The 14,294-nt window shown below is 38.8% G+C and overlaps 1 protein-coding gene across 7 annotated transcripts in view; it reads right to left on the reverse strand.

Annotated features, from left to right (window-relative positions):
• Positions 1-11,416, reverse strand: part of LOC113133794 (junctophilin-1-like) — a 66,552-nt gene extending 55,136 nt beyond the window's left edge. For all 7 annotated transcript variants that reach the window (XR_003296016.2, XM_026312697.2, XM_026312696.2 and 4 more), the window contains exon 1: positions 10,792-11,416. Coding sequence is in view for 6 of the 7 variants with exons in the window: in XM_026312697.2 (XP_026168482.1) it covers positions 10,792-11,170 (379 nt within the window). In the remaining variant the exon portion in view is untranslated. The remainder of the gene's footprint in view (positions 1-10,791) is intronic.
• Positions 11,417-14,294: the final 2,878 nt, after the last annotated feature.

Here is a 14,294-nt window from a genome sequence, read left to right on the forward strand (position 1 = left end):
TAGAGGGAGTGACAGGTGAAAGACATATTGGTAACTTCAGAGCACAGACAGAGAGGCAGACCAGGTTTTCAAATATGGTTATGACCAGAATCAAAGCCAGGGTACTGTGGAAAGACTGGCAACTACAAGCAAATGGCACTCTTCACGGAAAGACGGAGCTCACAAATTAAGAAAGGGGTATTAGTAAGTCATGCTGCAGTGGACCCCTCAACTTTGAAACATGTTGAGATGGAAGGTACCATATCTCTGGCCCTTACTAGCTTGAATATAAGGGTGCTCATTAACTGTTGGGCAGATGACAATTTTATCAATTCAGATTTGGGGAGAAAAATAAGCTCCCTGTTGAAGCTACACCCACTAAGAGAGAAGTTTTTGTCTTAGATGTAAGCCAAGTCACACACAGAACAGTATCCATTTCTCTCATCTGGCAACCATCATGAGATGATAGCTCCATTTGTAATCAATTCTCCTTTATCACTAGTAGTTTTAGGTCTTCCTTGGCTCCAATCACAAAATCCTAAATAAATTGGTCAACAACTTCTATTAATACTTGGGGTGTTTTCTGCACATTGCTTAAGATCATCTAAGCATTCAGCAGTTACTAAATCCATCTCACCTCCTGCGAAAATTGTTTTGTCTACAGCCCATTCAGAGTATCACATTTACAACAGGTCTTCAGCAAGGACACAGCAGGTCTTAAAATCACAGACCTTATGATTGTGTGATTGAGTTGGGAGACTCAGAGACTGGGAGAGAACAGATTGTTTGCCCATCCATCCATCCATCCATTATCTTTACCTGCTTGGTCCTAATTAGGGTCACTGGAATCTTCTCTCATCAGTTACCCCGGCAGAGACAAACTATGATGTGGGTAACAGAGAGCTGTTGACGATTGTTCCAACCACCTAAAGGAGGTATATTATCCATTTATTATTTGGACAGATCATAAAACCTTTCCTATCTCCACTCTCTAGAAGAGAAGGTACTGGAAGCTGTACGAACTTAAGAAATGCCTTGGCGATGCCCATCTCAAGAGACTATTTGTGCCCCCAACTCGCTCTAACATTCTTTAGCTGAGCCTGACTCCAGGTTGACATGTCATCTAGAAGTCTGGCGAACTTTACTGTTCCTGCAGCAACGTTTTTGGTGCTACAGACGTGAAGAGGTATGCCTGTTCGGTGTGTGCATGCAGCAAGACAACTCACCAGGCCCCTGACGGTCTTCTGCAGCTACTTCTTATTCTTCATCGCCCTTGCTTGCACATAGTGGTGGATTTTGTTAATGGACTGCTTCCTTTTGAAGGTAACACTGTTACGCTTACCATAATTGATTGTCCTTTTTGTTCTTGTTCCTCGGTAAATTTGACCTTCAGACATCATCCTCAGTCTAGTGGGCAGATTAAGAGAGCGCGAACCAGGACGTTGAGGCTGCTCCACACTGTGTCACTGCCTGGCACCCTGCTTCCTGATTGATACATCTTCCTTGGATTTAGTTCTGCACAACTCACTGTTGAGCTCTGCCACAGGCAGCTAATGGCTGTAAGATTTAATCTTAGTCTTCTGAGTTGTTTTTGACTTACAGTGGCAAAACATGTAGTTAGAGCCATTAGCATATGATTTTAGCCACCTACAGTACAGAAATATGGCATTTTCATTCACAAATTTGTGCTTGTCTGCCTCCAGTCTCCTTTGGCTCCAGCTAACACTGATATAATCATGACATAGGCACTAAAGGGTCTATACTTGAGCTATTGCAGTGAAATCTGTGAAGCAAGCCTTAAAACTAAATCCTTAACTAACAAGAGGGCACACTCAAAGCCTGAAATCTATATGTTCATTTGGTCTTAAAAGAGCTGTGAATAACCAGGTGATAAAACAATTTTGTGGCCTGGTTTGGTGAGCTGAGGCTTTGTCCCTGATGGTTTTAGCTGGAGAATGTGAGAATGTGCTATTTTAAAAGACTGGAGTAACTTGAGACACTGGGAGGTCTGTTGGTTGGCCGAGCACAAACTATGTGAAATAAGCCACCTCCACAACAGCAGAATGAAGATACTGAACTAGGCTCTAGAAAGATTCAAGAAGAAAGTAACTGGTCTGTATTCTTGCTTAACAGCATTTTGAATTGAATCAATTTTTATTTTTCATTGCTAAATATAGCAGTAATATCTGCTTCCATGTTTACTTGCCATGATTCTTCCACTTAGGTAGCAAATACATGTGGAGGCCCAATTTACTAAAGCTCAGTTTATATAACATTATATACACTCCCCTCCAAAAGTATTGGAACAGTCCTTTATTTTCGCTGTAGACTAAAAACATTTGGGTTGATAAGATAAGATATCAACATTTCAGCTTTATTTCCAGGTATTTCCATCTAGATCTGATACACAATTTAGAAGACTGCATTATTATGTAAACGTCGCTATGTTCTACCCCGATGTAAAACTAATCACTATTCAAAACCCTTTATTCTCTCTGCAATTTGCCTCTTAAATTCTGTGTTTCAGTTTTTTCTGGGGACCCTGAGTGCTTTTTTATGTTTTTTATATATTTATCTCATCTTATTTGTTCGTTATTCCTTGTGTTCTTGGCATTTTGTTGCTTTTTAAAAATTGTCTATATTCTTGTTTTCTATGTAAGGATGGCACTTACATGTCTGTGTGCGAACCTCACACAAGCTGTTCAAACCAAATGCCCTGCTGGTGGATTAATAAAGTTGTCTGAATCTGAATTATTTGTAACACCAAATTTTTAGGTGAGCAACAGTATTGGAAAAGATAGACTTAAAATAGATTAAAGAGAATAAGATTTAATATTTAGTTGCAAATCCTTTACTTGCAACAACTGCATCAAGCCTGTGACCCATTGACATCACTAAACTTTTGTATTCTTCTTTTGTGGTGCTTTTCCAGATTTTCACTGCAGCCTATTTCAGCTGTTTGTTTTGGTTGGTTACTCCCTTCAGTCTCCTCTTTAGCAGGTAAAATACATGCAAAATACATAAAATATTTATGTAGATTTCTGAGTTAATTTTGCTGTTGCCATCATGTGTTACATCATCAATGAAGATTGAGCCTGACCCAGAAGAAGCCATGCAAGTCCAAGCCATGACATTACCTCCACTGTGTCTCACAGATGAGCATGTATGTTTGGGATCATGAGCAGATCCTTTCTTTCTCTAAACTTTAGCCTATAAATGATTTTAGTAAAGGTTAATCTTTGTCTCATCAGTTCATAAAACTTCTCAGAATTTTTGAGGCTTGTCTCTTTACTTTTTGGCAATGTCCAGCCTGGCCTTCCTATTCTTCTTGCTAATGAGTGATTTGCATCTTCTGGTGTAGCTACTGTACATTTGTTCATGAAGTTTTCTGCAAACAGTAGATTGTGATACCTTCACCTCCTGCACTCTGGAGGTCACTAACAATTGTTTTAGGGTCTTTACAACTCTCACAATGTTTCTGTTGTCAACTGCTGCTGTTTTCCTTGGTCTACCCGTTCGAAGTCTATTACTTAGTACAGTTTCTTCTTCAGGACATTCCAAATGGTTGTACTGGCTATGGCCAATGTTTGTGCAATGGCTCTGATTGATTTTCCATCTTCTTTCAGCTTCACAATTGTGTGTTTTTCACCCAAAAAAGCTCTGTGGTTTTCATGTTGGTTACACCTCATGTTGGTTACACCTCTAACTATAAATGCAGTCTGCACAGGCAAAACCCAAATCTGAAACTGAGCATAGACATTCGGCACTATTTATTGTTTGAATAGTCAATGTAATAGGACATGCCTGGGCAATAAAACACATCTGTCAGTCACATGTTCCAATACTTTTGCTCACATGAAAAATGGGTGGGTTCAAACAAAAGGTACAATCTACTAAGTTGTGTATCAGATCCAGATGTACTGGAAATAAAAGCTGAAATGTTGATCTGTTGTCTCATTCATCTTTTGATGTGAAACCCAAATGTTTTCAGTCTGCAGCAAAAATAAAGGAATTGGCCTCACTGTGCCAATACTTTTGAAGGTGAGTGTGTGGGTGAGCAATTTTTAATAATTGAAGGGTCTCATATTGAAGGAAACACTTGTGAGATTTGTTTAGATATGTAAATATCAGTGTATGTGTTACTGGTAAGGAATAAATGAGGATGGCACACAGCAAAAATTAAAAAATTTGAGCCTCACCTAAAAAAAGCTATTTCATGATAAATAGCTCTTGAGAATAATGCTGCAATAGCCCTAAAACCTTATGAAAACATAATAAAACATTTTCTCTGCAATAGTTTAATCTGATAAAGTGAAGCAGAACAAAATTTGAGTGGCTTTAGTACAGTAAAGTCCAGACATTATTGCACAGTTAGACACCATGTGTGCCATTTGTATTTTATCATGTAAAAACCTATATATTTTATTTCTATATCACTAATGGTATTTAATACTTTCAAAAACAATAATTAAGTGGGAAATTGGTGAATGACCCCAAAATTCAGCTTTTGTGTGTGTGTGTGTGTGTGTGTGTGCGCAATGCTCTGATTCTACTTTATGCTTTATGCAGAGAGGGTGTGTTAACTGATTTTTTTTTTCATGCTTCTCTCTGTAGGCAGCTTCCACTGTAAAAAAAAAAAAAAAAAAAAAAAAAAAAAGATGCATGGCTGCAATTACAAGCGCGCTTTCCGACCGGGAATGGGCAATAAACAAATCAGACTCACAAAGTGAAATATGGCATTATTTTGCTTATGCAGTCGACAGTCATTGCAGCGCCCATGTGTAAAAGAGATTTCAAATCTATACAATCTGTAGGAACATTCAACTTGGCAAAGTCAAATGAGTGTGATTTTTTTGACATTACATTTTTTTGACATATTTGTTCTTTGGTTTGTGTTTATTAAGTTCCAATTCGCCCCGATCAGGGGCATCAGCAGCAGTAATGCGGTCGGTGTAATGGTCCGTTGTGGTGAAGAAGGAGCTAAGCCGGAAGGCGAAGCGCTCGATTTACCGGTCAATCTATGTTCCTACTATGGTCTACTATGGTACCTATGGTCATGAGCTCTGGGTCATGACCGAAAGGACAAGATCGCGGATACAAGCGGCTGAAATGAGCTTCCTCCGCAGAGTGGCCGGGCGCTCCCTTAGAGATAGGGTGAGGAGCTCAGTCACACGGGAGGAGCTCGGAGTAGAGCCGCTGCTCCTCCACATCGAGAGGAGTCAGTTGAGGTGGCTCGGGCATCTGTTTCGGATGCCTCCTGGGCGCCTCCCTGGGGAGGTGTTCCGGGCATGTCCCAGCGGGAGGAGGCCCCGGGGAAGACCCAGGACACGCTGGAGGGACTATGTCTCCCGGCTGTCCTGGGAACGCCTCGGTGTCCCCCCAGAAGAGCTGGAGGAATAGTCCAGGGAGAAAGAAGTCTGGGTATCCCTGATTCGGCTATTCGTTTTTTTTCTGTTGTACTGTTTCAGTGTCAGTATTGAGATATTTATGTAGGTATTGTTTTCAGAGTCATAATTTTAGTATCGTGAACACTATCCATCAATTGTTTACTTCTTGAGTTGGTGCAGTTGCAGCCAGGCCAGTATATAATCCTGCCAGCATGTTCTGGGTCTTCCCTGGCATCTCCTACTAGTTGAGCGGCCTGAAAACTTCCAATGGCAAGCACTTCAGTAATGATAAAGACCATGGTAACAACACCAAATTATGTTTTGACCTCCTGCTGAGGCTACAGACTACCCTCCAGTTACAGTATACAAGGGCTGGATGGCTTGTAGAACAAGTTACCCCAGCACCTCCTGCAAGACACCCGAAGCAACGCAGTTCTAACCCTTCCCCAAGTACACAAAAAAGATGTAGACTGCTTGAACAAACTTCCATAACACTTCCGGCAACATTGCAGGGGCAAAGATTTGAGCCACTGTTTCATGACAAGAATAAACATGGCAGATCTGAGGTTTCAACAATTGGTTGAAGCATCCTTTTTAAGCACCCTGCCAAAAGCTTTCTCAGGAAGAGTGAGCAGTGTGATACTACATTGTGCCACTTATCAGAATAACTGGAGAATACTCTAATGTTTCCCTTTTTAAATATGGGCATCATATTTCAACCTAAAGCTGCTACTGCCTCCAGCATCCATGCAACACTGAAGGGATCTGCCAACCAGGCATTCCAACAATGCCCAAATCCCTGTGTCTCAGGGCAAATTTCTTCCACACATTTTGCCTTGCCACTGACTTCTTGCAGAGACTTCCACAACAGATATGAGTAAGCCACTGCCTACACAAATTAAAATGTTGATCTGGACCCAGAGTCCTTATAGCGTTGTTTCCACTGCCTGACCTGTCTGACCAATCTGACCACTTGTCTTGCTGCCCAGTCAAAGGAAGCAACTCTTCCCAGTGGTTCCCAAACATGTAGCCCTTTTTAGACCCCCCCCCAAAAAAAAAAAAAAATTCTAACATTTACTAACTGAAAAGGGGTCTAATATAATGACCATGCTAAGTCTATAATAATACATTTTCAGATATTACATACCATATGAAACTTAGAGCTGCAAAATAGCCCAAACCCTGCTTTTACACTTCACCGGAATTTCCTTAAGTCCATCAGTAAGTCCTGCTACATAGTCTCCCCACACGCCTCTGCCTGATACAGCCACAAAATTGATCAGCAATCTTAGGCTTATGGTGCTCTGTATCCACCAAGGGTCTGAGAGTAATGAAATTTCAATTCTCTGTATGTGCTCAACATGTGGCAGAACTGACAATAAAGCAGCCTTTGACTTGAAGTACAATATGAACCACTCTAACCTGAACATTGTGTATGTTATAGCCAATCTATGACTAGTATAGTCCAAAAACAAAGCACCAGTTGTGTTCAGATCAGGCAGGGCTTTTGTTAGTCACAATTGGTAATCTGTTTCATGTTAATGTGGCATGAAACACACATGTAGGTGGTGACTCCTTACACAGTATTTGGTCTCCATGTCATGCATGGAAGTATGAGTATAAAAAAATTAAAAATAAGAGTTTTCTGTAGACTCATTGGAAATATATTGGAAAAAATATACTCTCTATCAGGTTATTGCTGATGCAAACACAACAGTTCCTTTATCTGTTTCACAAAAGAATGCTTCCAGAAAGTTCAGGGTACATAATGTCTTAACGTCCATGGACATAAGGGAAAAATTTGTTTCATCAATAGCTAAGTGGACACAAAACAAAAGGCAATGGAGACCTTATAGAAAATAAATTTGAAAGTGACTGGAAACAATGTTTCTGTTTAAGTGGTGAGTAAGACATGACATATTGAACTAATGGAAATGATTTGAAATATAAATCATGTTCAATTAACCATGTATGCTACTATAGTGCTGGTAATTTGGTTTCATTATTCCCACCCAGATTTACGTGAATACAGGCTTTGCTATGAGAAATAAAGTAAGACAGATTAATTCTTGACATGTCAAGTTGCAGGGTAGTGCTAAAGATAGAGAGAGTAAGAGAGAGAGGCACCCCTTGGCTGGGAAGTAGAAATGGTTTCATGTAACCAGTAGTGGGTAAAAGTAGCTCCACAAACCCTTTAGTGCTTCACAAGGGAAAATATACTAACACCATGTATGGGAATAAAAGCATTTTATACCTGAAAATAATGAAAAAATATAGATTGAGAAGTGAGTTGCATTTCTACTTGATGTTCTGATATTATAGTGACAATTTAGTCTGGTTAACTTTTTAATAAAAAAACATGAACAAACAATTTCTAATTTAGAGGGTAAAACAGCAATTTAGAATTGCACTTCCATGAAGTGAGGTACACGTAAGAGACACATTTTTTTAAAAAGTTCTGAAAATCAAAGCAGTAAAGGTATACTGGACATCAGGCTTTCTGTTTAGAAGGTGTAGTCTGGAAGCCCAAGCTGACAGTGAGCAATGTTCCTCCAAAGATCCACTGTTTTCACAGGCTGAGAAGTAAGGCCGGACAATTCTGGTAAAATGTGGTTCACAATTTTTTTTTTCCACTCATAACTGAGGTCACAATTTACAATTCTTTGCCAAAGTAATTTATTTAATTTATTTTATTCTTACTGTTCTTTGTATTACATGTTGTTTAAATGATGACAGAATCAACAATATGATATTGAAATAGGTCTTTACTATGCTAAATATAAATGAAAACCTCTTGTCTGTTCTTCACCTTAGAAAAGTTTTTCTGACTTCTTGATGGGGAGCAATGACTTTCTCATCATACATTTTAAATGTTAGTATAGCCAGTCTCAGCACAGAGTCAGCCATTGGTCTATGTTTTGGTTCATTGTATCAGGCAATGCAGTGAAAAATTTGTTTGAACAGAAAAAACATATAAATCACATTGGTGTTTAAGTTGCAATTGTAATTAAACTAATTATAGTCTAAATTAGGCTATGAAGAACGTAGGCTAGGCATAACAACAAACAGAAGTGTATTATGAAATTCATTCATCTGTGTCAAGTAATGTTAAACAACTCCACCAATGTCAGAAAGAAGGTGAGGTGGTGTGGCCCCCTGCTTTCTCAGATTTTCTGAATGCTGATACTCACTCCAAACTTTGTTTCAGCTAACACAATCATGACATTTGTTGATACATCTTAGGGATAAAAGGGATCACTTGATTTGATGCATTTCCCTGCTAATACATTAATGCATGAATCACGTCATATCAGAATGAGACAAATCTAAAAATGACTTTTCGTGCAGCCCTATCATAATTGAACCGGTGTTCATGTGTCTGTTAAGTGACTTTTTTAAATTTGCACAAGCTGTGCCTTATGCAAAATATATTGGGAATTTTTTACAGGAATTTTAAATCGTCAAAGCACTATTTCCAAGGTTAAGGAAGTTCTTTCACTTTAAGTATAATAATATTAGCAAAAGAGTTAAGAGTACCTGATAACAAGTACCTCATCTCATAGTTAAAAACACTGTACTCATGGCATTGCTGACATCAAGAAGACAAGAGCAACAGAGAAAAGTCTTCCTGACTGAGCACATTTTTGTAATTTTACTCTATAAGTCAGACTTCCCTGTCAATGCACTGTTACTTTTTACAAAAAGCCAAATTGGTCTAAATAAAATAAAGTATTAGAATTTAAATCTAGCTGTGTCTAACTAAATAAATAAAGAGGTAAAGAAACAAAAATTATCTAAGCAGAAATCTAAAATTTATTGGTGAACACATTCTATACTTTGCAGGAGACACAAGTTTAGTATGCTGTGTATAAATTTTCTACTGAGAATTGATTCAACCTCAAGGAGCTTAATAAATGAAGACTAGAAAGGATTGGTTCCAAGGTTTACAAGACCATGACATTGAACCTGCAGACAGAATGTAATACTGAAAACTTATTGAATCATTTTCAATACCGCTGCCTTTGCTTCAGCTAAGTGTATAATGATTAAAATTTTTCTTTTTACTTAAACTCTTCCTAGTACTACAACTACTATAACTAGTGACTTTTATTAGTACTTCTGGTGTAAGGGGAAGATTTGGTACTAAGAAAAACCATCTGCAGCATAAAGCAGTGAGAAAAAGAATGAGGAAAAAAGAAAACTAAACAGCCACTGTCCCCTTTTCAAAACTGACATTTCATTTTTATTCATTGAATGCTTCGTAAATGAACTGTGCCAGGCTAGATTTTGTCGGGATGAAAACTACATGAACAAAAATGTATAATACAAGTGAAATGCAATAAATGCCCTACTAGTTCTGTTTAATTAGAGTTTCTGGGCAGACTGAACCTTTTGGATAACCACTATATGTTTAGGTAATTAATGTATTTAAATTTGCAATATTTGTTTATGTAGGGATGTAAATCATTCATTAAGTTAGTTTTTTACTCAGTTTGAACTGCTGTTTAGCTCTAGTAAAGATGAAGCACTGCCAAGCTGAGACATACACTGTGTTGTGCATAGCAAAGTTGCAAACTGTCAAAAACTAATCAAACAAAATCAAACAAGTATGAGAGATAATATGGATAACACTATGTGGCAGGAATTACACTAAAGTCATTCACAGAGAATTACACCACTGCTGCTTACTAGCATAAATGCAGTACACAGACATCATCTCTAGTGAAAACTGACCAGACTCACTCGTATTCTGTTCTGGCTAACTGTCCAATTTTATGCTGGGCCTACAATCATTCAATATTTACTGTATACTACATGCACATAAAGTAATGCACAAACTATGATCACTAACTGAGAATCTGCCCCAATTTATGCTTCTCATGTATTTACATATATTCATGTCACAGAAAGAAGTATCAGTTACTCTTACAGATAATTACCCAGCCATGTTTGAAAAACACTGGAGATCATTTAAAAACAGAAATCTGAAGGTAACTCCCTAGAGATTCTTCTATTTTTTATCTATAAGTATTTCATCCACTGATTGAAATATTTTTAAAAATTGCTCTAGGCAGGTTTCAATCGCTTTCAATCAGATCAGAAGGTAAGTTAAAATTAAATTTTGATCAAAATCAGGTTCCACAGCAGGTGTTTTCAGGTGGATCTGCGCTATTTTGTAGTAAATCCAGGCACCTGTTGTATGGTAGCACAAAAACTGTGACCTTCTATTCATGTGGGAAATAAAGACAAATGAAAATGAAAATGACAACTACATTATAAAACTGAATATTAGTATAAATCTACGTTTAGAAACTTAAATGTTCCACTTCTGTGCGTCTGTGTGTTAGCTTATTTTCTACACTGACAAGAATAAAAGCGTATGAACCGCATTGAATCCGCATTGAATCGCAGCATCCCCCTTTACCTCCATCACCGTACGTCTCGACGCCATACCCGTCCTGCAGTCCGTTACTCCAGGTGCCCTCGTACCTGGCCGGTGTGTTCAGGCTTTGCCGGACTCCGTAACGACCCTTGAACCCATGAGTCCACTCTCCCCGGTAAATCCATCTTCCCTTGGTTTCTACGCCGAGTCCGTGGCGTTTGCCTTGCGCCCAGTAGCCTTGGTACACGTTCCCGCTGGGCCAGGTATAAACGCCGACCACCTCGAAACCGTTGGACCACGAGCCAGAATACTCGCCCTGGCCCTTGGGTCCGGTGCACACACCGTGGCCGTGGGCTTTGCCATCCTCCCAGCCTCCGCAGTAAGTGCCACCATCATCAAAGTCAAACCGACCGCCCGTCATTCAGAAACGGTACTTGATGTCTTATTATGAAGCACAAAGTATGCAAATGTTTTGTTTTTTCTTTGTTGTTTATTCTCAAAAGCGAGGTAATGTTGACAGGGAAGACGGTGGAGGTGTGAGGGAGCGGGGAGTGATGGCGGCTGGGAGCATCGGCAGTGCAGTGTCAGCTGCTGAAATTGGGACGTGGGAGGATGAGAGACGGCCGGCAGAGCTGCCAGAGTGGCTCCACTCCTGACTACTGGAACACTCCCCTCTCTCAAGTGAAGACTGCTAAGATATCCGAGATGACACGATACGTCGCTTCCTCCATGATTTTTCACAATAAAAGCTAGCCATTTAACCAATATCATAGCAGCGCTCAGATCTGGCTGCTTTTGCGAATACAATATTGCGCTGTATATAGGCAGAAAATCTCCATTACAGTACGCTGCTATGATATAAACATTTTTTTTCAAAACATGTTCCCTCTCATATACCCTGTTCTTAGATAATCAAATTAATTACATACATGACAAGCTAATGAATGCTTGCTTTGAGCTCACACAACCATAATTATTAAAGGCATGCACTTCTAAATAAAAAGTAAAGCAACTTCTCTTTCAGTTGAAAAGCTTTTTGTGGTAGGCTACTCTATTCAGAAAGCTAAATTGAAGGATTTTGTACTGTGGCATAGGCCTATGGCACAAGAGTAAAAATGACATTTTTTCCTGGATCAGTGGACTTATTTCTTTTTTATATTAGGCACATAATAACAATAAATCAAAAATAAATGCTTAACATCAACAGCCTCTTAAAGGGGTGGTGTGAGGGTTTCTGCCTTATTATTTATTTCTTAATCTTAAAATATGCCAAATATTCTCTGCTCTGTGGTTTTCTTTGTGTAGACATAAAAACAGCAATTCAGAACGGTTATCATGACTGATTTCTAAATTTAGAAATGGCACAAACTGTTCTCTCTGTTGCTCCAACTGCACATGGCACATGTAATACCAGCACCAAAGACCTGTAGTAGAAATAAATAATCTTTTTTAAAAAAATATCATAAATTACACTGTTGTTGAGTTATCCTAATGACAGCAGTACATATAACAACAGACTTCCACCAAAGGATTAACAAACGTGCTTTTATTTTGATGAAATCTCCACTGGGGTTTTAATTTTCCTGCTAACTACTACTTTCATGGCTACAGGCCTGCCATGCAGGCACAAAACAGGATGATAAACAGTTTTCATACAAAATAAGTCATAATCTGCATAAAACAGCTTACACATTTCAGCTATATAAAGTTCATTGATTCTGACAGGACAATACAGATTTTACTATAGATTTTACTATTTTGATGCCACTAAAACAAATTAAAATGCACACATAAACATGATAAAGGTGGATATTTTTAAATCTTCCAATATCAAAATAAGGTGAGTGAAACTACAGCTTTGACACATATTTATAAGCTAAAACCTTCTGGAAATATAGTGGCGTTCACGTCAACAAAGATATATTTTCATTTTTAGAATATGAGTGCTGTGGCATTTATCAGATACAAAGCATGAATGATGATATTTAAAGTTATGTGTTAAGATATCAGTAATGAGAATAATTATTGTTGTTTCATGTCACAATTTGGGATTCAGTGCAAATATGTATTATAATTTTTGTACTGTATTACTGCAAAGGAATGCAACTCTGGTTTTAAAAGTAACAGATCACTAAAAATGTCTTTATTCATGTTATTACAAGTTAAAGGAGTCATTCATGACTTCTAAATTTAGACAAGCACACCAATGTTGGCAGCAACAATCCACCTCATGTACCTCATTTCAGCTGTTGTATTTTAGGTACAAGGAAATCTCACAGGTGTGGCATTTTCATGCATTGTCAAACACTGCCATCTTCTGGAAAGTTTTCCCATGATGCAGCAGCTCAGCTGCTAGAGGGCTGAGTTCACTGGGGGGCTGAAATCAATCCCAGCTGAACAATAAGTGGGGTACACCCTGGACAGAGGACTAGTTTATCACAGGGCTGACACATAGAGAGAGTTAAATAATCACATTCATACATATAGGCAATTTAAAGTCCATCCATCCATCCATTTTCTATACCTGCTTATTCCTTAACCAGGGTCACAGGGATCTGCTGGAGCCTATCCCAGCTATCTTTGAGTGGAAGGCAGGGGTACACCCTGGACAGGTCACCAGTCCATCACAGGGCCAGAGAGAGACAAACACAAACACACACTCACACTCATTCCTATGGGCAATTTAGAGTCACCGAGAGCATGCAAACTCCACACAGAAAGGCCGGGCCACGACCTTCTTGCTGTGAGGCAACAGTGCTCAGCCACCGTGCTGGCCCCAATTTAAAGTCATCAACCTAACTCTAAAATGTGTTTGGACAGTGGGAAACTATAGTTTATTAGGGATTTATTAGGGATTTCTTCAGGGATTTATTAATCCCTGAAGAGAAATTCAGGAACATATTACTAGTACAAGAATTAGTTTAAATTAATTAAATGAATGCCTGCAGTTCAGTTGAAAAACCTCACAATATGGTAAAAGTTTAAATTTGTCAAAGTCAGACCCTCTCTTGCCATGTGGAAGTTGTTTTTCTTGGCCATGTACGGCTAAAATAATTAAACAGCAATGGTCATTTATATTATTACCCTTAAGGTCAGTATGACCTCCCCTCATTTTAGTTCTACCAACCCCTGAGAAAAAACACACACACACCCATGTGGGTAGAGCCACCATACAAAGTGTTGGCCTGACTAAGTGGAACATGGGGTTCAGTGCCTTGCCCAACGATACTGGAGTGTATTGACTGAAAGAGCTTGGGGATCAAACCACCAACACTGGGATTAGTGGACCGCTTGCTTGCCCCACTGAGTCACAGCTGCCCAGTGACTGCAAAGTTACAGTGCTAATTTATTGACTTCCTCTAGCTCTTTCACTATTGCTGCATTTTTTAAATTAGATAAATGTGGTGTAATGTCATATGTTTATATTGCAATGGATTTAAGATTTAGCTCTGCGCTTTAGTTTTCTGTTGCCATGGTGACTGTTTATTATCTGAGCTCTACTAATGATTTTTTTATAGTCATCATACAAACATGCTTAGTTTGCT

This window comes from Mastacembelus armatus, chromosome 17, assembly GCF_900324485.2.
Source record: "Mastacembelus armatus chromosome 17, fMasArm1.2, whole genome shotgun sequence".
Lineage (NCBI taxonomy): Eukaryota > Metazoa > Chordata > Actinopteri > Synbranchiformes > Mastacembelidae > Mastacembelus > Mastacembelus armatus.